Source organism: Corvus cornix, chromosome 1 (genome assembly GCF_000738735.6).
Source record: "Corvus cornix cornix isolate S_Up_H32 chromosome 1, ASM73873v5, whole genome shotgun sequence".
Taxonomy (NCBI): Eukaryota; Metazoa; Chordata; class Aves; order Passeriformes; family Corvidae; genus Corvus; species Corvus cornix.
The window spans coordinates 93,561,198-93,584,594 of NC_046332.1; the positions used below are offsets into that span (position 1 = coordinate 93,561,198).

At 40.2% G+C, this 23,397-nt stretch overlaps 1 protein-coding gene across 1 annotated transcript in view; it reads right to left on the reverse strand.

Moving 5' to 3' along the window:
• Nucleotides 1-23,397, reverse strand: part of COL4A2 (collagen type IV alpha 2 chain) — a 146,292-nt gene that overhangs the window by 33,349 nt on the left and 89,546 nt on the right. The window contains exons 5-22 of the mRNA XM_039550049.1: nt 18,561-18,695; nt 18,434-18,478; nt 16,189-16,305; nt 15,387-15,458; nt 13,781-13,816; nt 13,625-13,687; nt 12,061-12,096; nt 11,364-11,405; nt 10,765-10,839; nt 9,569-9,613; nt 8,307-8,369; nt 7,435-7,479; nt 5,124-5,177; nt 4,785-4,851; nt 3,380-3,481; nt 2,824-2,979; nt 2,144-2,236; nt 1,676-1,842 (exon numbers count right to left, since the gene is read on the reverse strand). Coding sequence (XP_039405983.1) covers nt 1,676-1,842; nt 2,144-2,236; nt 2,824-2,979; nt 3,380-3,481; nt 4,785-4,851; nt 5,124-5,177; nt 7,435-7,479; nt 8,307-8,369; nt 9,569-9,613; nt 10,765-10,839; nt 11,364-11,405; nt 12,061-12,096; nt 13,625-13,687; nt 13,781-13,816; nt 15,387-15,458; nt 16,189-16,305; nt 18,434-18,478; nt 18,561-18,695 — 1,413 coding nt within the window. The remainder of the gene's footprint in view (nt 1-1,675; nt 1,843-2,143; nt 2,237-2,823; nt 2,980-3,379; nt 3,482-4,784; nt 4,852-5,123; nt 5,178-7,434; nt 7,480-8,306; nt 8,370-9,568; nt 9,614-10,764; nt 10,840-11,363; nt 11,406-12,060; nt 12,097-13,624; nt 13,688-13,780; nt 13,817-15,386; nt 15,459-16,188; nt 16,306-18,433; nt 18,479-18,560; nt 18,696-23,397) is intronic.

Sequence of the window (23,397 nt, forward strand, 5' to 3'; positions counted from 1 at the left end):
AGGAGAGAGCAAAGACGCAGCGAGACAGAAAACAGCAGCCACTCGGAAAAAGGAGAAGATCATAGTAACTAAGACCTTAGGGATAGTAAAATGGTATAATGTTAAGCAAAATTATGGTTTTATAACAAGGTGTGACAACCAGCAAGACATATTCGTGCATAGAACTGCTATTAAAAAGAATAACCCTGAAAAATGCATCCCAAGCTTGGGAGATGGAGAGGTGGTGGAATTTAATATTGTACTAGGGAGAAAAGGGTTACAAGCATCGCAGGTCACTGGGCCTGGTGGTGTTCCTGTAAAAGGCAGTATATATGCAAAAAATCGTAGTCATGTTAGACAATATCTCCATTGTAAGCCGCCCCTACAGTTTCCCTTTCCTAATCCCACTTTTCCCTTTTACCCTATGTCCTATTACCCCCAGTGTATTCCCAATCCGTTTTTTCATCCATGGTTTCCCTCACAAAACCATGCTTTTGCCAATTGTTTCCCCAAAAATCCCTTTCCAATGCCGAGTGGGGGATGAAAAGGGGGAGGGAAGAAGTTAAACCCTCTCCTGCCTCAGTTTCCCCACAAAGCATGCTCAGAGAGTCCTGTCTCCCTTCTGTCAGCCCTAAGATGTTCCACAGAATCTGATTGGACATTTAAAGACTCAGGAGGGTGGCTTGTTTTGTTTTGAAACTGTTCTTGTTATGTTTATCCAGTTGTTTTCATTCTCCTTTTATTAAAATAAAACGGGTGAGGTGTTGGGGTCCCTCCCCTGCCGTGTAGCCCTGGGAGAGGGGCCCTGAGGGCACAGACACGGGGTTTCCCTGTCCCTGCTCAGCCTCGTTCCCATGGGTTGGTTTGTGTTCCCTGCGCGGGCAGAAGGACCCTTGGTCCTGTGACTGGAACAGTTCCTCGGCAGAGCTCCGGCCATGCGGCTGGAGAAATAAACATCTCTCTGAAACAGCTATCAAGAATCTGTCTGTCCATATATATTTCCTTTCCACGGGACTCCTGGTTTGATATATGCGTGTTGCAGTATCCCCACTGCAACACACTGAAAACCTCCAACGAAGGAAACTTTCTCTCTTGCAAAGACAAACTGTGGTGAAGCTAAAGGGCAGTCTCTGGCATTCCTGATTCTTTGGCATAATGCAGAAACCTCCTCCTGAACAGCCCATCTGAAAGCGAAATTTCTAGCTGCTGGCCAAGAGCCTTGCAATCACAGAACCAAATCCATATCCATGGTAGGTGCCAAGGCCCAGAGGTTACAGACTCGTTTACCATTGACTATTTCATGCCAGTTAGCTTTAGTTCTGAATAATTACACTCATGCTCACTAAAATGTAAGCCTGTTAGGTGCATGTTAGGTTTTCTTCAGCCACCTGTTACTGAATTCCAGGGCAGACACTGAATGAAAAGGATGTAGCTGATAAAGACAGAAAGAAAGATAGAAAGATAGAGAGAGAGAGAAAGAGAGAAAGAGAGAAAGAAAGAAAGAAAGAGAGAGAGAGAGAGAGAGAGAGAAAGAAAGAAAGAAAGAAAGAAAGAAAGAAAGAAAGAAAAAGAAAGAAAAAGAACAACAGAGAAAGAATACTTTTCATCATTTTTCCATGGAGAATAGCTTGGGGTTTTGGTTTTTTTTTTCATAGTAGGCATATAAAACTAAGCAATAAAGAAACAACTATCTCACTTTTGCACCAGGGTAGCCAGGAAGACCATGTGGTCCTTGATCACCAGGTTCTCCTTTCCTTCCAGGCTGGCCAGGGGTTCCTGGAAAGCCAGGAGGGCCGCGGGGGCCAGTAGAGCCCCTTCTGAGTTCCTCACCCAAAAGGCATCTAGTGCAATCCCCTTCTTCACCTAAGGAAAAGATTGGAAAGAGAAGAAAGAAAGCTCTATCAACAACACATGGATGTGCAGCTGTATCCATCTTACATACAGACTTGAGAATACTTGAGTAGTGTCTCAAATACTTGAGAAAACTACTCCTTTTTTTTTTTCTGACAAGAATCCAACACAGTGTTTCTTTGTCATATTAGCCCCAGATCAAATTCATCAGTCCTCATGCATGTCATAGTTCAATAAACCCAGACTGAACACACTGGGACTTTACATAATGCATAACAGCAGATCATTTATTGAGTTATCTGTTTTAACCTACCTTTAGGTCCTTTTTGTCCTCTTGGCCCAGGGAAACCTTGTATACCAAATCTGCCTGGTGTTCCCTCCCGTCCTTTAAATCCAAAGAGACGACCTAGAAGTTTAATTAAGCAAAAATATAAATTCATCTACCGTAGATTTACTCTTTTGCTCTTTCATTCCTATTTCTTTGAGCTGCAATGCATTTTCCCGTTTCCCCTAATGTCACTTACTGCCTAACCCAGCCTGCTGTGATGTACTCCATTCTCTTTTCCCCTCCCCATCTTACAGTTTCTCACACCCATTACCAGTAACTCAGTCTGCTGTGGCGGACAATCCTTGTCATTCTTTGCTCTCTCTAACACTGGATTCCTCCTCTCACTCAGCCCAACCTACTTTGCATTAGCACAAACAGCCTGCTCTGGATCACCTCCTACACATCCTTTTCTCCATCCTTTCAAATGTTGCCAGGACTGTCTAAAAATCACGCAAACATTTTCTTCATTGATGAGTGTACAAGACTTCTCTGCGTGTCCTCCCCACCTCTCATTTAATTTAATTTAATTTAATTTAATTTAATTTCATTTCATTTCATTTCATTTCATTTTTCTGTCACTGTCTCACTTTGCCCTGCCAACAGATGTCTTTAAAATAATCAAAGGTGTTCCTGTGAGTCCTTATCATCTCTCTTTTTGCACTTACCAGGGGCTCCAACGGGACCAGGTGGACCACGAAGTCCTGGTGAGCCGTCCTTACCCGGAAACCCAGGTGGACCCGTGTAATAAGCAGGAGCTCCTATTTCACCCTTTTCACCTTTTGGTCCCATTTCTCCAGGTAAGCCTGGCTTATCCCCATCCGCTGAAACAGAATCAGGGAAGAAGTTCAAAACAATTTCTTAACAGTGCTGCCCAAAGAGCTGTGATGTAACAGAAGAGAAAGTTTATACAACTGCATCTAATATGCAAAGAAAAATGGACATATTTAGCATAGAGCAAAAATGGTAACTGCACTTTTCACTTGAGCAAATCAATAGCAGTTACTGAAAAAAGGCTCTGTCATCATCTCTATTTCAGTAGTTTTGCAAGAGTCCCATTGGTCCAAAGGAAAATGCTCCTCTTGTTTTTTGCTCCCTCAGTTATTTACTATTCTGCACTGTGTATTGCATGACCAGCATAAAGATTATTCCCACCATGACCCTGTATCAGTCAGAACTCCCTATAAAGTTAAGCTGTTAGAAGATATGTTGCTGGGGTATTACCATCAGAAAATCCAGGAAGACCAGGTGACCCACGATCTCCCTCCTCTCCTCGGTCTCCTGGGAGTCCAGAAACACCTGGGAAGCCTGGATCACCTCTTGCACCTGAAAGACATCCCCAATTCCACAAAATGTGTTAGTGTGATGCTGCTGTTTGTTAAAAAGCAAATACTAGAATCTTCAAGTGCTTTGGACTAATAAAGTTTATGATAGTTTCTAAAACATAGCTTTAGAAATGGACCGACAGGAACGGCGTGGAGCCACCAAGTCCGGGAAGAAGGATGGTATTAGTATCTATTACTAATATGCACCTATAGCTACATTGCTCCTGGGAAGCACAGAACAGCAGCTCTCTGAGGAGAGCCCCTCTTTTTCCTACAGGAAGTTTCTGCTGTAACAGATGTGTGATATGTGAGCTTCCTTTGCTTCCCACTACCAAAAGCATCTGCCTGGGCCTAGCTATTGCCTGCAGAAAGTATCGTGTTCTTGTCAAAGATCAGTGATAGTAGAGGACATGTGGTGTGTTCAGCCCCCTACCTGCTTCTTTCTCTCTCTACACACTCCCCCCTGCTTCTAAAAGGTTCTCAGAGTATTTGGGGTGATTTGAGCCATGTTTTGGGTCTCTTGCCCCCTTTCTCTGGGAGGAAGGGAACCATTCATTGCTAGTCTCTCTGGCTTTCAACAAGACCAGTAAACTCTATGGTATGAGGACAAAGGCCAGGGCATGTGATCACTCTTGCTGTTTGCTGGCACTTTCCCTTGAATAGTTTTGGCCTTGGCAAACTGGCACACCTTTTACGTGTTTCTAGTCTAGCCAGCCAGAGCCACCACAGCTCTGCAGAGCAGCTGACACCGGGTGCTACAAGCGTAGTGAAAAGATCACAACAGAAATTTGTCAATTTAAAAAAGGAAAAAAAATACTTTTCTATTCCTCAAGGCTTTTTTCATGTCTGTCTTTCTTTCTTTCTTTCTTTCTTTTTCTTTTTCTTTTTCTTTTTTTCTTTCTTTTATTCTTTCTGTCTTTCTATTAGATGATAAGAATGTTCTCTGCTGTGCTGCCACTACTGCACTTTATCCAAAGTCTGAAGCAGGACACAGAAGACAGACTCCCATTCTTCCTTTTGCTGGACAACAAAGTCACATGCTTTTTTGCTTGCTTCTTCTCTGTGGATACAGGCATGCATGGAAGCCTTTTGTATAGCAATCCAGCTTCAGCAGCAGAGACAAAGAAACCACCTGCCTGCAAAAAGGTGATTAGGGCACTCTCTTGGAAGGCAATTACAGCTTCTGGAACACTTTAGCAAACACATTTTTTTTTAGGAGTTGAATTCTCAGAATGTCATGCTTTTGGTCTACGCAGAGGGTAGTGAAACAGCTAAGATAAACAATCTAAGCAAAGAATATGTACCTTTCCTTGGGATGCGGGAAGGAAAATAGGAATCTGGCCCTGGAGGACCCATCTCGCCAGGCTCTCCCTGTCAACAGAAGTTGAAGTATCACACCCAAGCACATTATTATAGAGAATTTGTTTTAAAATGGAAAGGTATGCCCATGAAACACAAACCCCCAAACTCCAAAAGGCACTGACATGACACTTAAGAAACCTCAAAGATTTCAAGTTAACGAACCACATAACCAGTCCTACAATGACAACAGACACAATTGCTACCACATGATGACAGAAAGGAATGAAAGCAAAATGATATCTGGCTTATTGCTTCTAGCAAATGAAACTAAAGTGAAATACCTTGCTTCCTCTGGAACCATAGCCACCAGGTGGACCATCAAATCCTGGAATACCCTGTAATACACATAAAAATGATTGACTTTTCCTTTATCAGAGAGAGACTAAAATTATTTGGTCTGTAGCAATTCCTGTAACACCAATAAGGTTCCTTGTGGTTTGATGTCCCACCTCTTGGAGCAAGCCTAACTCTTGCCAAAGGCCAGAGGGACCTGCTGTGCTGCTGGCTCTGTCACCCCTGGCAGTGGTGCAGATGGAAGGAACACCTACACTCACACCATTCCATGGATGCTGCAGGGTGGAGGAGGAGAAAGGGGATCCCCTCCATGCCAGTTGACCCTGAGACACATGAGCCAGGCAGCTAAAACACACCAGCCTGTTGCAAGAAAATTAAACTAATCAGAATCATTACAAGTGGACATATTTTCACTGGAATGGAAAACAGGGAGCAGTGAAATAGCACTGAAGTGCACAGGTCTGTTCTGCTCTTTTCCAGGTGGCTGGAGACTGTTTGGCTGAAGAAGGGTTCCACAGCTGAGAAGAACTCAGGAGCAGCCCTAAAGGTGCCTTCCCTCTACTCTCCCACCCCTGGGCATGCCATATCCCTGAGAAAATTTTCCATCCCTACCCTAGAAACTGTTATAATATTTAAGATCCTACCCACTCCATTCTTTTAAAAGGTTTGAGATCCATAGCATGTGGACTAAAACATGCACAGTAACACATCCTATCACCCGGGAGTGAATTTCAGCTGCTGGCATGAGAAAAGTGCAGGTTTCAGAGATGCTGACCCAGAGGAGATCATCTCTTCTGTGTGCTTTACTCAGCTCTTCGACAACTTTTGTTCTCTACAGAAAATGTCTGCATGTAGTCTGGAAAGAGACCGATGTTAAAAAGGTGTGCTTTTAGTAGAAAACAGTGGCCAGATCCACAACTGATGTCAATTAACACAATTTTGCTGAAACCAGTAGTTTTGTATAATTCATACTTATAATTAGATTATCAGTCAGCTTTTTAAAATCTCAGCATCTCTCAAGTTTCACAGTGGGTACAATTCTTACCCAGAACTTGAATGTTAATAACCAGCTCTGTAAGTCACTTTTGAAGCAGTTTTGAAGCACTACAAGTACCACAGCTCTTAACAAGATTCTGCAAACCTGACCACGTGTTTCAGAGACGTTTCCATAATGGCATCTGTACATCACACCATCAGAAAAGAAGCCTCTCCATTATCAGGTGTAAAATCTCTTTACGCTAGGTGGAGCTGGTGGTCTAAAAGCAAAGCCAGCAGCTTCCTACTTAACTGCAACTTCATCTGTGTGGTAGCAGGACTTAACCATCCTTTTTTCTTTCTTAAGAATAAAATCACTCCAAAAGACCCAAAAAGGAGGTTTTTGTGAATAACACACAGAGTAAAGTGTCTCATCTCGCACACACATTATACAATGACAGTCCATCCAAACCTTCTGCTAAAATTATTGCAAAGATTCATGCTCAAAAAGGGGCAGCCACTGTTCACATCTGACTGGAGCATGAACCCATGTTAAGGTCAACCAGTGGGTTTTAATGGGTTTTGCATCAGCCTCTCCATGTATGTATTACTAGCAGCAATTCCCTTCCACACCACCAGGACTGAATAGCTGTGCAAAGGTTATTTTTCGGATTTCATGTACTTTCACATCCCATGTGTTTCATGTTATTATTGTTATGCCTTTGTGGCAGGACAAATCTTTAAACAACTAAAGATGGCAAAGCATGGAAAAATCATGCATCCCACAGCTATTTACCTCATGGAAGTGATTTCTAAAGCTGACTGAAGAAGCCTTTTTCTGAGACCAAACAGTAAGTCTCTGTCTGACAAAATGCTATTTTAAATATTTGGTTGTGTTTCCATGGGGACAGAGATTTAACTGGTATATTTATCAGTTTCCATCTCTTCTCCCTTTGTGATATCCAAGATAACCATACATCTCAACCACATCTGCACAAATTCAAAAAAGTTTCTGCTTGTAGGAAGAAAATTACAGAAATCATAATCACAGTAATGGGAACAATGAAAGTGACACCCCCCTGCAGTGCTCTCAGAAGATGCTCACAGTTTAAGCAAAACCAGACTTTAATTATAGGGTAATTATTTTTTTCTCACTGATGAGAAAAATAACTGACCCAAAATTACAATGATGGATGAACCCAGATGATATTTGTTAGACTACAGCTAGCGTAATTGCAGGCAGAATTTGTTCTCTACAGTTTACTTTTCAGACAGATTGTCTACGTATGTGTTAGAAGCAACAGTCTCATATGAAATACTCACTCTTTCTCCACTGAGTCCTGGAAAACCATTGATGCCAGGCAGTCCCTATGGAGGTACAATAAAATGAACGATATAAAATGCCATTCTAACATCCCCACGGCAAACAACTATTATTATTTCTTAGATAAAATAAATCTAACAGCTTGAAACTCTGAAATAAATAAATCTACCAGCTTTAAACTCTAACAGTCACCCTTCAGATAGGTTTTCAATTAGATTTTTGTATGGTGCAAATGGAACAGGTCCAAAATCTAATCCAGTATTTGATTTTTTCTCTCTTAATCAATACATTTTAGATTGACCATAAAGATTTTAAAGATGACAGAGATTTTTTAAAAAAATGTATTATCGGTACTGTTCTCACTCTATTTAAGCACTTCAGAAACACTGCTCCAAAACAAGCAGTCATAGATGCTAGGAGGAAACATTTAGATTAACTTTTGTTTGAGGGGTCGCAAGTAAGTGGAGTCAGACTCATGTTTGTTAACCGTGTTCTGCAGACATCTCAAATGGAAACAGTGAAGCACAGTCTGTGCTGAGGACCAGGACAGCAGCTGTGGTCAGTGAGCACAGCTTCAGGTGAGAGATGCACAAGGCTTCCCAGTGATGGCAGAGGCATAGCTTGTCATTCTTTGGCATACCTGTGAGTCCACAGACACACCTGTGAGTCCCGTGGGGGCCTCCTCCCACCACCATTTCAAAATGGCCTTTTTGCTTTCCTGCTTCAGGCAGTTCTGAGCTGGCCAAACCTACTGATCTGAAGAACTATAATTTCTATAGTTTGTTCATCTGTGTTCTGTTCCAGAAGGCAAATTCTCAGCTCAGATCCACACATTCAGCTGAGTGAATTCTACCTTTAATAAGTGACTCACCCTTTGTCCCGGGTAGCCCATCACCCCTTCTTCACCTTTTTCAGGAGCAAAGAGAAGTACACCCTAGGAAAGACTGCATGTCAGTTCAACATATTTCTTCATTATGTGCAAAAAAATTGCAACACTGTGTTATGGAAGCTAAACAGGAAGAAAGCATCACTGTAACACGAGGATAATCTAGTAATAGCTGCATGTGAAAGAACTGCTGTCCTTAAAATTAAGTGTAACATGCTTGCTTCACTACAATAGCAGGAGCAGGCCAATATAGAGAAGACAGTGTCTCCCTCCTACCATCTCCTTTATTTCATCTGTGTCTGCAGCTCTGAAGAAGAGCCAAAGTAATCAGTCAGCTATACAACCAATTAAGCAACTCAGTTTATGCCCAAACTGTAGCTTCAGAGAGTTATTTGGCAAACATAGGCATGCTGCTATCCACCCTACTGTACAAAAAAAAGGGGGGGAGAAACACATATCCCCTTTTGCTACATCAGCATATAATCTACAGTTTTCCTAATGAGTAAAAAACAATCCTACATGTGTAAAATATGACCAGCAGCTGAAGAACTGGCTAGCAACCACACATGGAGGGCATCAGGGCTCACACTGTGACCTTCTCCCATAACCTTGTGGAGTTGCTAACCAGACCATCTGAGAAAATAAAGCTCTGCAAAATGCTCAGTGAGACACCCCTGCTTGGTAAAGACTGTGTTTTAAAGCCCTCTGGGAAGTCAAAAGGAACCACTCAATGGCAAAGCTATTCAGTCAGTCTAGAGGTTGTCTGTGAATTATAACTAAACCATGTTCAGTCAAGCTGGGTTGACAGCTTTACACAATACAGCAACATATGGGATTACTGCCCAGTTACTCAACAGATCTAAAAAACCATGAGACAAAATGTCTGTATGTGCTGGAGAGTAGACTAAAAATGAGAAAAAATATTTCATATATTCTTATTTAATGAAATATAGTGAAATTTTAAAACATAGATCATAAGAATAAGTAAAGAGATTTATTAATAGTTAAAACTAAAATTAAAAATGTGTGAGGGAAGATCTTATTTCAGTAAAACAGTAAGAGAACAACTGATTGTGCTGTGGAGTTATTACACATCAAGTTCAGTTTTTCTGAAGCATTAGAACTGGTGTCTCTGCTTAGAACACATCTATACTGCTCTCTATCTATATTCCATCACATCAGTGAACAGTGCACAAGTATTAACTCCAATATTATTATTTGTCTTTGTTCTTCTCCACATGACTTACTGGAATTCCAGCTTCTCCTCTTGGCCCAGGGTCTCCTCTTTCACCCTAACAATAAAGAGAAAGTATTCAGATAGGTTTGGCATTCCCATTTACATTTCAGTAACTTTTATACAACACAAAATGACTGATCAAGAGAAAAAACATTACTCTTGTGCTGTTCTTTATTCATACACTTCTCATATGAGATGCATGCTTTCATAAGAAGTTTTTGAAGTTGGTTTTTAGAAAAATATTTGATAATTTTTCTGAAAAGGTCTCTAGGAATGTGAATGCCCAGCTCTTTCCAGGCTTGTTCATGAGATGTCTGGGTGGTGAGTGCCTAAGTAATGCCTATGAATAAATGCACATTCTTCCATTTTTACCTACTGATTATCTATGAATTATTTGATCAAGAGGTCCTGTTAGGGTAAGACGAATCATAGCCTAAAGTCCACTCACTATCTTGATGACATCTCCATTGAATATAACAGCTCTCCAGGTAAGTAGCTCACATGTGGGTGTCTCTGCTTAGTCATGGAAATCCCAGCATGTATGGGATATATTACTTAATGTATGTATTACTTAATGCAGACTGCAGAGCATTAAAGGTGTTTTTAGATCTTCCAGTATCGTAGCAATTTACTCATCTTATTGCAGAAATTGTACGAGCCACATAAACTTTCTAACTTCAGATATGGGATGAAAAATTACTGGTCTGGAGGTTGGTGTCTGATACAGAATATACACATACAGGGTATGACTGCCTCTGCTCCCAGCAAGAAGCAGCAGATGAGAACAAACTGCATCTCGCTGTTGGGGATTTCACCAATACTTATGAATAAGGCTTAACTCTAAGTATATAAATATCTGCATCACATAGATAAGCTATAAAAACAAACACAGTAATGGTTTCTCAGCAGGCATTTCTGTTTGTAAAATGAGATGTGAGTGATGGCCAGTAGTTGCATGCTTAAACAAAAAGAACAAGTTTGCCAAAGGCACCTTTAAACCTGAGAAATACTTTCTGAATTACTTTAGCCACTATAGTTTCCATAAATACTTTATGATTGAAGTTTGTGAAAGCAGCAGATTTCTCTTTTGATATATTGAAGTCTCCTAAGTTCTATATGTTAAAACATGTTTGTACAATATTTTAGTTTTGGTACTGCAGAGCTCTTTGTTTCTTGTTTACTTTAGAAAAATACCCTCTTAGTTACCTTGTGTTTGTCAGGGGGGACACCCGTCAGTTCTCTTGTAGGAAGCCCAGGTGGACCTGGAGGACCTGGGGAGCCCTGCAGGAAAAATATGAAGGTACATTTACTAACAACTATAATAGCTGGTCAAGCAGTTGATCAGCACAGGGTCTAGGACACTGCAATGAAAGGAGCAGCACAGATTTGTGCCTGCTGGGAGTATGGTCCTAAACCATATAACAACTATACCAAATTAGTTGATGGCAAGATAAATTAATTTTGTGCTGGGTTAACATATAGCAATACTTGCTCTTGCTCTGTGTGTTTCTAGAATAACAGCAAAGATCATTGCATTATATAAAGTGGCTTGGCTTTATAGATTTCAGAAGTGTTACCTCTGTTTCAGTGTAAATGAGAGCACAGAGAGACCCAGACAAAGGGGTTAGTTCAGCTATGATGTTCCTCATAGAGATTATAATTACTTTCAGACCTATACTTCATTTTTCTCTTATAATTATATAATGCAGTTGCAAATGAAGAAAGTATTTAAAATAGGATCATTTATAAATAACAGATAACATCAACCTGCCCTTTAGTAGTGATATTAATTAGTTTTCCGTTACCTGTTCACCTTTTTCTCCATAGAAGCCAAGGCCCCTGCTGCCCTGCAAAAACAATAGGTCAATATCTACCAAGTGTACAACTCTAATCTAATTAAAAATTCAAATTTAAACATGCTTAAAGGCCTTTTCAGGCTTACAAGTCTGTAGGACACCACGGAAGAACAGCAATCAAATAATAGTCTAGGTTTACCTTGAAGTATTTTTATAGACTTAGAAGTATTTTTATAGACCTAAACTTTTAGAAAGACAACACTATTTAAAATCTCATGCTACCAGTGCTTTTTTGAGTCATCCATTGAGTAATGTCATGAAAAGATTAAGCATTTCCTTTACAATGTTTTTAATAGCCTTGAATGCTAAATAAAAACACCTAAATGGGCTGGAACAATGAGCTCGTATGTTTTTTCCATGGAGACAAAATTGAATATTGTGAAGACTGCAAGGATTCTCTGTTCATGGGAAGCTACTGTGACTACAGTAGCAAATTAAATCTGGCTCTAGAACTGGTTTAATCTTTTCAGGGTAGGCGATCCCAGTGTAAGATTAACTTCCCATGGTATGCAGCCAACACAGAAAGTCTTGTGCTACACAGTCTTTCGTGCAGCCCATGGTTCTTTCTTTTACCGCCTTCAAGTAGGTTTTGGATAAACCTCAGCAACGCAAAATCAACATTAACAACTCTGACACAAAGACTTACTTGTGGTCCTTGGGGCCCTGGGGGTCCTGGTGGTCCCTGAGGAAGCACAATAGGGGAGAGCAAGTTACTCGTTGCTTTCTAACCAATGCATGCAGGAGGTTAGTTCCTTTCTGTCTGAAACCTAAGTTTATACTTAGTAGGCAATGTATTCCTCAGCATCTCATGTGCTATTCTTACTATATTAGCTGTATTGACTGTTCTGAAAAATACCTTCCTAAATCACATCATAATCCTTCTGAACATAATGGCAGTTACCCAGCCTAGATCTAGTGAAAACCCATTTTTCAACTAATAAGAACTTGTGTTTTGGATTCTGACTAAGTAACATTTTAAGCTCATACCTGAAGTTAAGCACATCTTTATGTGCTTCACTGGGCTGCAGTCTTGGTACTGTATTGGTGTGTAAGGGGGTTGAACTACCACAGGCCTCTCAGACCTGTGAAATGCTCCCAGGTCTCTCTCACAGGTGAGTCACAGCTTCAGAGGCAGTAAATAAAGTTGGATGTATTTTGCTCAAGAGATGTTGCTGATATGGTAACCAGAGGGATGTAATTGTGGGGCTCAGAAAACGTATGGTTCATAGCACTCCTAACATCCAAGAAAGAGCTCTGGGAATATGAGTCATTGCAGCCTGGGCTCCTGTGTGAAGCTCGTGAACTTCTGTGGGTTTGCTCTAAAGCAAGAGTAAATAAAGGACTGTTTTCCCTTCAGGAGAACCAGTGGAGGAAGAAAAGGTGAAGTATGCTCCAGGTGATGAAACAGGCCAGTGCAGAAAATTAACTTTGAATAGCTTAGCATGCTATGGATTTAGGGCTTTTTTTGTTTAGTTTGACTTTTTTTGGGGGGTAGGGAGTGGGTGGGGATGTCCCTGAAAACAGCTATGGGGGCTGTATGTGAAAAGCCCTGAATTAATTTCTCCCCCTCAGATCAGGAATGCAAAGCAGGTCCAAAGTGAATTCTGACAAAACGAAGAAAAGAAAATGCTACAAAGTTGCATTACAGGAAAATAAAAAAAGCTTTAAGAAAATGAAATATATTGAATTTGAATATCTGCTTCTCACCAGCAAAACTATTAACCATGGAAATAAGAAATATGTAAAATGGTATCTGGAGAGAACACAATATTCTCAAAGAACTATACTGCAACAGTTGTCAACATCAATGCTGTAAATGATGATTTTGGAAAAAAATTACTGAAAAGTAGTTCAAGAATAAGATTGCATTCTAAATACTATTCAATCTCCTGTGGGAAGTGTGGAGAGCTAACATACATATCCTTTATGAGCAGAAAAGATAACATATTCAAATCATGATATTTCCGATGTAGGGAGATGTTCCAAGGAGGTTAAAAAAATACAACCTAAATCAAAAGCCTTTGACAGCACAGGGCAAAAAAACCTATACCTCTTTCTGCAACATTCATCCCTCAGTGTCTCACAGTGCTTTTTAAAAGGTTTTATGTGCATTGACACCTTCTTGTAACCCTAGGTTACAATCCAACATAATGGAACATAATTCTTCTGTTTGGTTAATTTTCTAGAGAACATAATTTAAATGTACTTACTGGTCTTCCTTGCTGTCCTCTTGGACCAACAGGTCCTTGAATACCCAGTGTACCTGGAGGTCCCTTTAAATAAAAAAGCCCACCAACTATCAATTAATGTTGTTCTGATATTAGTTACTGTTGACATTTCATCACATCCACTGTAACACTACTTACTGGAAAACCAATGAACCCTGAATCCCCAGGATCTCCCTAAAAAAAAAAACAAACAACAAACAACAAGAAGTAAAAAATGCAATAACTTCTATATACAAAATTGAATAAAATATTTTTATCACTCATTAATTTTTTTCTCATTCAAACAACTAATTATAGCATATGATGCTACTCGAACCCTTCCATACAGACGCATTCCAAAGAGATGCTGAGATAACTGAATTTGGGCCACACAGATCTCATGCTTTCTATATATGGTGTAGTTGCATGCAATAGAGTAGCAGAGTACAAAGTTGGCTAGTGAAGTTAGGGACCCAAACTACAAGGCTGAATGATACAACAGACCACACTGAATTTTTTTGTTGAGAAATCCTATCTAACCAGTGGCTTAATTAGGACTATAACCTTAGCTGAAATGCCCAAGCTCATTTTGTGAGTTGCATGGGAATTACTGAGTCATTTTGATTCTCTTCTGAGTCACTAAAAGCATTTGGAACATACTGTTTTCAGTGACCACATATTTTAACTCCAGTACATGCTGAAATGTTTTTGGAAATTAGATCCAAAAATGTTCTAGCCCAAAGACGTTTCAACACACATAAATAATGTGTTATTCAGTCCAAACACCTTCAATCACTTTGAGCAGCATCTTAACTACCTAGTTAATTTGAGTTTAGTTAACAGAATAATTTGTGGAACCAAATACTTTCTGAAATGAATACAGGTGTCACTATCCATCCTTGGCCAAAATGTAGTTGAGCATTTCTTAAACATTACTTAATCATTCCTTAATCATTCCTTAATCATTCCTGATTGCTAACAAGTGCAGATCTGAAGATTTTCTAAAAGGAAAAGAGAATTCCATTAAAAAATACAGGCAACTTAAAATATGTCAAGAGAAATACCTATTTTGGCACATACTACTGGCACAAAACACACATAAACAATGTCAGCAGATCCCTTCTGTGCTGAGTATAGCTCAGCTGTAGCTTTTATATCAGCCACAATTTATACTCTGCATATGTAATCTTATCTCCTTCTCATACCTTCAAATTATGCAAGATTATATATGTATATGAGAAAAAGCTGCAAGTGATTACAAAGTAAGTTTTAAGGATTAGACACAGTAAAAGCACCCACTGGAATACTTGAGGTTCACTAAATAAATAAATAAATAAAATATTGAAGGATATTTTACCCTAAGTCAGTCAAACACTTGCATGAAGATTTTACAGAAAAGGTGCTAATAGTAACCAGAATCACTAAATGGACAAAACTATGGCAAAGGAAGGATTTTGCCATGCATGATACAAAGGTAGTCATTGAATAAAGAGGGGAATACTTGACCTACATCATCTACAGTGCCTTTGCAATCCACCTACAGGCTGACTTTCCCTGGAAATAACTGAATGGAGATTTTTTTCCCTTGGATATCAGATAAACTTTGCTGCAACCAGAGAAAGCAGAATCTGCCTTTCAAAGCCTACACAAAATCAAAGTGGGCCTCTTGGGATGTGCCCATCAGGGTATAAGAAAAATGTGCTCTCCATCATGTGTGTGAAAAACTGTACTGGGCAAGAATAACTGCTGGGAGTTACAGACGTACCCTGTATCGGCTGAAGATCTCCGGTGCTAATATGTACGGCTCCCCCTTCTGGCCCTTGGGCCCTTGGACTCCCTGGAGGTGACCAGAAAAACCAAAACACACCCTAAGTTTCATATAATATATGTTAACTTGTAAACAGCTAAGAGTGAAATGAAAAATATTTGTTGGTGTTTTCATAAATATACATAAACATACTGCAGTTTAGAGGCAGAGACTATGCCTAGCTTTGGAAATTTATGGTTTAGAAAAAAGATGTAAACCCTCACAGTACATAAAAGAATGAATTTCTCAATCTGTGGGAGAAACACCCCATTACCTGGGAGTGGTATTATGGGGAACCATGTCCTAGCTAGAACTGATGCTGCACTTCCCAGGGCTGACCTGTCCCCTGGTAAATCCAGGAGCCCCACCGCTCACCTCAGCATGATCCTGTGTATCTCATCATGAAAAGCCAATACTTTGGCCATGGGGCAAGAAAGGAAAGGTTACTTTCATCAGCAGCTGTGAGTTTAATATTGTTTTATTGCTGTTGATTAAAGCTGTACAGGTTTTCCTACAGTAATCTCTCTGCCAAGACCTGTATGAGAGGTATAGCTCTGAGCAGACCTTCTGGCCCTGGCTGCAATTCAATGACTAAACACAGTGCAGTGTGTCCATGCTGAGTCTGCACAAATGCTCTGCTGGGCCAAAAAGCCCCACATTCCCTTCATTAAGATATGTCCCATTAACTTCCAACCCACATGTGAACGAAACTCACTCCAGCAATGTTCTTAGCTTCACGTACTCACTGCCAGCTACTTACAATGCTACCAGGGAAACCAGAGCGTCCGGGAGTTCCTGAGTCACCAGGGTCACCTGTTGTCCCATTACAGCCATCATGACCTGGTTTCCCCCTTGGTCCTGGCTGCCCTGGATGACCCTGTTGAGGAAAAAAATAAGTGTTTATCTATCCATCTGTTTCTAGTTTTCCTTTTCCTCTAGTCACGAAGTATTTAGACATTCTCACATTAAGCCCAAGGCTTGGATCCATGGGAAACTAGGATTTTCAAAGACAGAAACAGACAGTGCCTTTTTTTAATATAGCTGCAGCTTGAACCAGATGCCCCAGACAGCATGAAAAAATGAGTAGTGAAGGACCTTTCAGAAAGGGTAAGAAAGCTATGTTCAATGCAGGCTCTGTTATGCAGAGAACTAAGCCAGATGAGGCTGCTGTGAGGGATCCACCAAGAACTGGGATTGTTAAGCATTTCAGTTCTTCACACTGGAAGAGTGGCAAGAACGGCTCCTCACTGACTTTGAACAGCTTCCAAGCCAGGAAAAAAGTCAAAGATGCTGTTGGAGCTAGATTGAGTGTCATGATGAGGCTGTGAATATGGAAGAAAACAGCAGGGCTCAAAGTTAGGGAGCTGGGGGCACTCCAAGACCTTGACACACAGCCTCTGAAAAGCTACTCTTGTCTCAAACTGGATTTTCACTGCTGTTCCCAGATCACCTTAATTGCTGTTGCTTCTGGTTTGCACTGAGGCTGATGAGAAGCAAATCTTCCCTTGAGCAGCTCTTCCTTCCAGCAGGCTCAGTTACAAAACCCAGAAACTAACATAAAACATTTGTCCCTTCTTTATCTATAGCAAGAGTTTTCTCTTTGCTTTTGCTCCATTGCTTAGAAAAAACAGAAGAATGTCCATGTCCTTACTCAGCTTCACCAAATACTGGCACTCCTCATCCCAGAAGAGATTCAGTCTTGTCACCCTTCTCTCTTGGCTCCCAGCCCCACATCCTAGCACCGTGCCATTGTGGTTTGTTCAGGTATCTATCAACCTGCCTTCCCATGGTCAGTGTTAAGACTTGGCCTGAAAAAACTGGTTGGGAAATGTAAGGGTGCTTGAAGGGCAGGGGAGCTTGAAGAGAGGACACAATGAAAATGCAAGTTCAAGTACTGTCTGAAGGTACTTATCCCTCACAAGGCAATGTGCAGAGGCCAGGGTGGCAGGGCTGAAAAAGAATACATGCCCAGGTAAGAGAAGCAGTCCAGCTATAGCAACACCAGGCTTCACAGGGGAGCAATTTACTCTGCTTCCCACGATGTTACAGTGCTTAGAAAGAAACTCAGCATGATGCAGTGAGATTAACAAGATCCTTGGCTCAGGAGTGTTAATAGAAATGGCAAATATGGTTTTCTTTTTTTCCTTTAAGAGTGAGAAAGAGGGAGACAAGGAAGATTGTGAGAGAGAAATCCCTGAAACTTGATAGGAAGCTCTTCTAGAAACAAAAGAGGGTAAAAGCAGAGTGGATGTGGATGCGTGGGCTGCAAAGCAGGGCCCTGGTGTCAGGGAGCACTACAAAGGAAACCCAAGCCTGGGAACTCTGTCCAGGGATTCCAGTGACTCAGATTTCTTTGTTATTTTATGACACAAGATGTAAAGAAATGTAGGCTGGGAAAATACTGTGCTGTGAACTTTACCCGGTTTTCCTCTTTTGAGTGTTTCAGTTTCATGGACCTGGTCAATTTGTTCAAAGTTTTACACTGTTTAGTGCTCAAGAAGTTTTTAAAGACAATCTCAAGCATGCCATATGCTCTATAAAGCAAATTAACCATAGTTAGTATTCTTAAAATCACTGGTCTTTATACACACTTTCCAAATCAGAAAAAAATAGGAATGACCCACTCGTGTCCTTCGTTCACAAGCTTAAGAGTTGTGAAGCACTTATGTCACAGGTCTTTCCTACAAAAGAACATACTTAGCTGGGTAACCTCCAGAGACACAGGAAATGTCTATCCTTTTCTGCCCCTTTTACAAGGGGATTTCTCCGTAGGACAAAGCAAATGGACCTTAATTACCTGAGGGAATGAGATGGAGCACAGATTCTGCTCTTTTGTTGTGTATCTGTAGTTCCACTCACTTCAGCAAATGGCCTTAGCTGAAGAGTGTGTACGTGGCTGATGTAGAATTTAAGCCAGACATTTTAATTAAATTACAAAGGCTTTAAGCTAGCCTGCAATATTTGCAGTTGGTGATTTCTTAAAGATGAAGTAACCTGTTACTTACAGGAATGCCATCTGCCCCGGGGAATCCAGTGACTCCTCTTTGTCCCTAGAGTGAAACAGCACAATTAAAATGATGTTCTGCCCAGCATTTTGCTTATTAGCTAAAGCATTTGATATTCAAAAGTTACCACTTCTCCTTTGGGTCCAGTTATTCCCGGGTATCCTCTTTCACCTTTGTGGCCTTTGGGACCTTGCACTCCTGGGATCCCCATCAATCCTGGTGGTCCAGTGAATCCCTGTGATCCAAGAAGTCCTGGCTGGCCCTGATAAAAACAAGAAAACAGCATTTACATAGGAACAGTTTTGATGCATGAAGCTGGATAAGTTATCACTGCTGCAATGGAGTCAATCTCTCCAACAAAAAATAAACACAGAATTGCTTTCCTTCCCAGTAGGCCAGGCTCTTTGACAAAAATCATCTGGAAACACCACACAGAGAAACTCCAGCAGCAGTGACTACATTGCACATGTGGTCACAAAATTAACACATCGGTATTAGCATTCAAATCAATATTCACTACTTCAGTATTTATGGCCACTCTACAAAACAAATGTTTTCTTTGGAAGGAGGTTTCTCAAGAGTGATTCTCCTACAATACAACGTATGATGCTCCAAACAAGTAAAATATGCTTAACTGTGAAATTTGTTTATTGGCTGTATTTATTACAAGTGGAGTCTGATATTTAACGGCAGGAATTTCTGCCCCTTTAGTGATGATATTTCTATTCAGCAATGGAGCCTGAAAATGATTGGACATGCATGGATCCTCACAGGTTGAAGAGTTGCACACAGGGCTCCCCAGTCATTCTCCCTTCCAGTGCTGGTTCGGCTCTTCAGGCCACTTCAACCATTGTTTAAAAATAATCCCTGTTGGCTGCCAGCATCCCAAGGCTCAAAAGGGGAAAAAACAAATTTGAAACGACACAATGGTGGTTTAAGTAATGGATTGTGACAGTATGTCTGAGATCTGTGAACTGAAGTATTTGAATATCATTCCAGACGTAGCGTCACTGAAGGCACATATGTTTTACATGTACTCACTGCACTAACGACATTAATACTAAATTGCTGCAATCTTTTCTGGAGAAATATGCTTTAAATGGGGCAAAGCACCATTTATCAAAACATTCAAATTAAAAGTCAAATCTAATGAAAGTTGTTTTTAAAATGCAATTAGATTTTCTTCACAGACCAGGCTGCAACAGCATCAGTATCTCACAAAAGAAGAACTAAAGCAAACCATGAACAAACACATACATATTTATACAAAAAAGCTGATAAAAAAATACTACCTTGTTTTAGTATAAAATACTTACAGTCTTGCCCATGCCTTCAAAGAAAGAGCTAGAAGATGAATGCAATTCCTGTTCAAGAATACAACTTCATTTAATGCCATTGAGGTGGAAAGAGGGCAGTGTGGGTACTTGAAAAAATGAACCTGAAGACATCCTAATTTCTTTGGACCGGGAAGTTGTAGCAGAGATGCTGAGCAATGCCTTACTGATATTAGGCAAATGTATTTTAGTCTCATAGTCTCATTTGTGATATACTTTAAAAACTTCATAGTCAACAACTATCTAAAATAAAAATTTATCTGTGCTGTAGCTGTCTTCATACCACATACCCCAAAACAACACTATGACTGAAACACAGCTTACTTGTAGCTTTAACAACACATCAATTTTCCACACTGCTTTCACGTAAAATGGTTGTCAAAACACTTGGGGTAGGTTTTGTATTTTAAATCTTATTGTATGATATCAGTCCATATTGAGAAGCTGACACAGCCAAACCAAGTACAGAACTCAGTGCAAGTCTTTTTTTTTGGAAGAAGACTAGGAATGAGCCAATATGAAGGCTGAATTACATGGAGTTCCTTGGGACAAGCCACCAGGATGGATCTCGTACATATGGCTCTTTTGCTCTACTGTTGTGATTGATTTGACAAGACTGATGGTTTAGGAGCACTGCCAAAGGATGCCACGAATTTAAGTGTTTGAGCTGCCAGTGTGAAAGAGAATTCCCTCTGCTTACAACCAAACCTGACTTTATATAGCATCCCTACTTTTAAACCAAATCTGCTCATGTGGGTTATTAGGTGCTAGGAGGCCAATGTCTTTTCAGATTAACAAACTGAGAAGGAACAAAGATTACGTGAATACATCTAAAACATAAAAGAACTCACATTGGTAGGAGGCATATGCATCTGAACAAGCAGCTGCTCATTTCCTTATGCCAGGCACAGCTAGCTACTACAGATGCATCTACCTCCACAGCACTAGTTTTTAGTTTTCTCAGAACACAGTGAATCTCTAAAAGTTACTCTGTGGAGGTGCAGATCACAGTAGACATATTTTCCAAGTTGCCTGACTCAAGTGGAAAGATGCTGATTAAAAGCACTAGAATAATGACTTAAATCTGAACCAGAATTTTTCAGTATGAGTCCCAAGATCAGGAAAAAGAAGTTCTTTCTTATGTCACATTTTCTCCACTTTTCTTACCTACTATGGCTCAAAATTTAAGTATATAGGAATTGACAGAATACATATGAGCATGCCCCATGAAATTGCCTTTTTAGGGAAATAGAAATTTCCTTCATTAAAAAAATGGAGTCTGTGATCATTTTGTTTGTTTGGGTTCTTTTGGTAGAGCAGTATAAATTCCTATGCAAATATCAATCAAAAATATTTCAATTTTACTATAAAGCCTTAAAACCTCATTAAATGCTTAAGGTAGTTTGTTTTTCCTCATGCACCCAAAGCTAGAAAGGAACCTTTAAAAGGGTTCAAAAAGGATGGAAACATGTCCCATACATTTGCAAAGAATACAGAAAAACTATTCAAATTCATTTGTAGAGATTTGAGTTGGCTCCAGTTGCATTTAATTTCTGAAAATGAACGTTTCAGTTGCTTCTGCAAAGGAAGGAATACATGGATTCTGTGCACTGAAAATGCCACTTCATTTTTGGAGTACCCGAAAGCCAAAATAAATCAAATTCCAAAGCCCACTCATCCTCCTGAGATAAGCAAACCATCTCGTTAGTGCCCCTCTACACCACTTTAGTGGGCGGCTGTCTGGAGGCAGAACACGTGTAAAACTTTTCATTGCGGTTTCTGATAAAAGGCTGGTTATGTTCAGAATTGTCAAATCTGTGCCTGGCTTTCCACGGGGACCATGCAGAGCTGTACAGTTCAAAGGTGATATTCCATGGAACATGGTTACCTCTCTAATTCCTACATCAGATACCACTCTCCCACTTGCAGTCCCATTTTCCTATCTGGTGTGGAGGAAGAAATAAACAAGGAATGGAAAACAAGTAAGAGGGCTGGGCATCAGCACCCCTTCCCCATGCTTTCCTGATAATTATCTGGTCATTTGTTTGTTGAGGAATATGGGTTATTTAATATTATTTGCAATAAAGACAAGAGAATAGATCCTTATGGGACTAGTTTAACACAAGGCTAGAGTCAGAGCTAGGGAAATACTTAATACCATGACAATACTTGTGTAATTATTCAGCCAATTAGTACCTTGGCTTGTTAACTGAATTAACTTTGCTAACCTTTGTTAACTCAGACTTGTCAGCTTTAACTCTGCTTCCTTTATCTTAGGTCTTTTGTTGAACAAGTATGTCCCCTTTTCATTAGCAAGTGACCTAAGAACATTCTCTCTTTGGCAAAGGTCACTGAGGAGATTTAAGCAAAGACAATAAGTTTGAAAGGTTCAGTCAAATAACGCATGATTCAATTATTAGTCACAAATACCCCTGTGTGACACATGCCACACATGGTACTATGCCTGTGCTCCTGGAGGGTCAGAAATCCTAGAAAATTCTCCAAAGCTGTAAAATTGTGCCTGACTTAAAATTTCCAGGTCTTAAAAAAAACCCAAAAACCAAAAAAAACAAGCCTAGGGAAACATATCATCCTTGTCATATTTTAGAAAACTCATGAAGTACTTCCTCTTGAACACGCTCTGGCTCACAGCGCCCTTCCCATTTCACTAGGGTGAGCTGGACCTCTTCCCTAATCCAGAGCATGGCACTATTACCCCATACCACCCACCACAGGAGTTACAGGCCAGTGCTAAGAGGTTCACTGAAGTGTGTGTGGAATGCCACAGCCAGCACCTCTGAGAGAGCGCATAAAAAGAAAAGGAAAAAGTGGGCTGATGGAATATCTTGAAGACTAACAAGAAGTCCTTTTGTTGTTTTTCATACAAAACTTCCACAACTGTTCAGTCGAATTACAAAGCTCCCAGTGTCAGGATGTGGGATATATACCTAGATAGGCAGTCCCTGCTTTGCTCTTCCTGCAACTTCAGCTGACTGGAAGAGGTCCGCAAAACTCTTGTGGCCAGCCCAGATACTGTGAAAAAACTATTTACAGAGAGGAGCAAAGGTTGGAAATTAGAAAGCCTAGAGGAAATCTCCCTAGAAAATATTTGCCATGTTATATATACATTGTCACTTGTCCAGTGACATGCATGAAAGAAAATGCTGCCAAGGTTGTGACTGAATTTAATAACTCCATTTTGCAATTAAGTACTAGTGGACGTAAGAAGATCCTGATCAGACTTTTAAATTTGTACTTAATGTTCATGTTTTGCAGCTTGAACTTTAATTTTCAGTTCTTTTATGATCACTCAGATGAAAGAGGTATGATGCAATACTTTCTTCCTTTTAATTTACTGTTAAATTTACAGTGTGGAAACAAAATTGACAGGGGAGGGTGTGCTAATTTTGAGAGCAACCAAATGTTTGGTGTGCTATACAAACAAAGATGCAATAAATGACAGTACCAAGGTTTTAAAATACAGAAATCATGAATTGCTGAGAAATCCACCTAGCAGGGTGGAGATACAAAGATAGGAGAAAACTGTTGATTTGCAATAAAGGGGAGAATGAATCCAAGTTTCTACAGAGCTTCCCAGCCATTGAGCCCATTTCTCCATGTTTCATTACA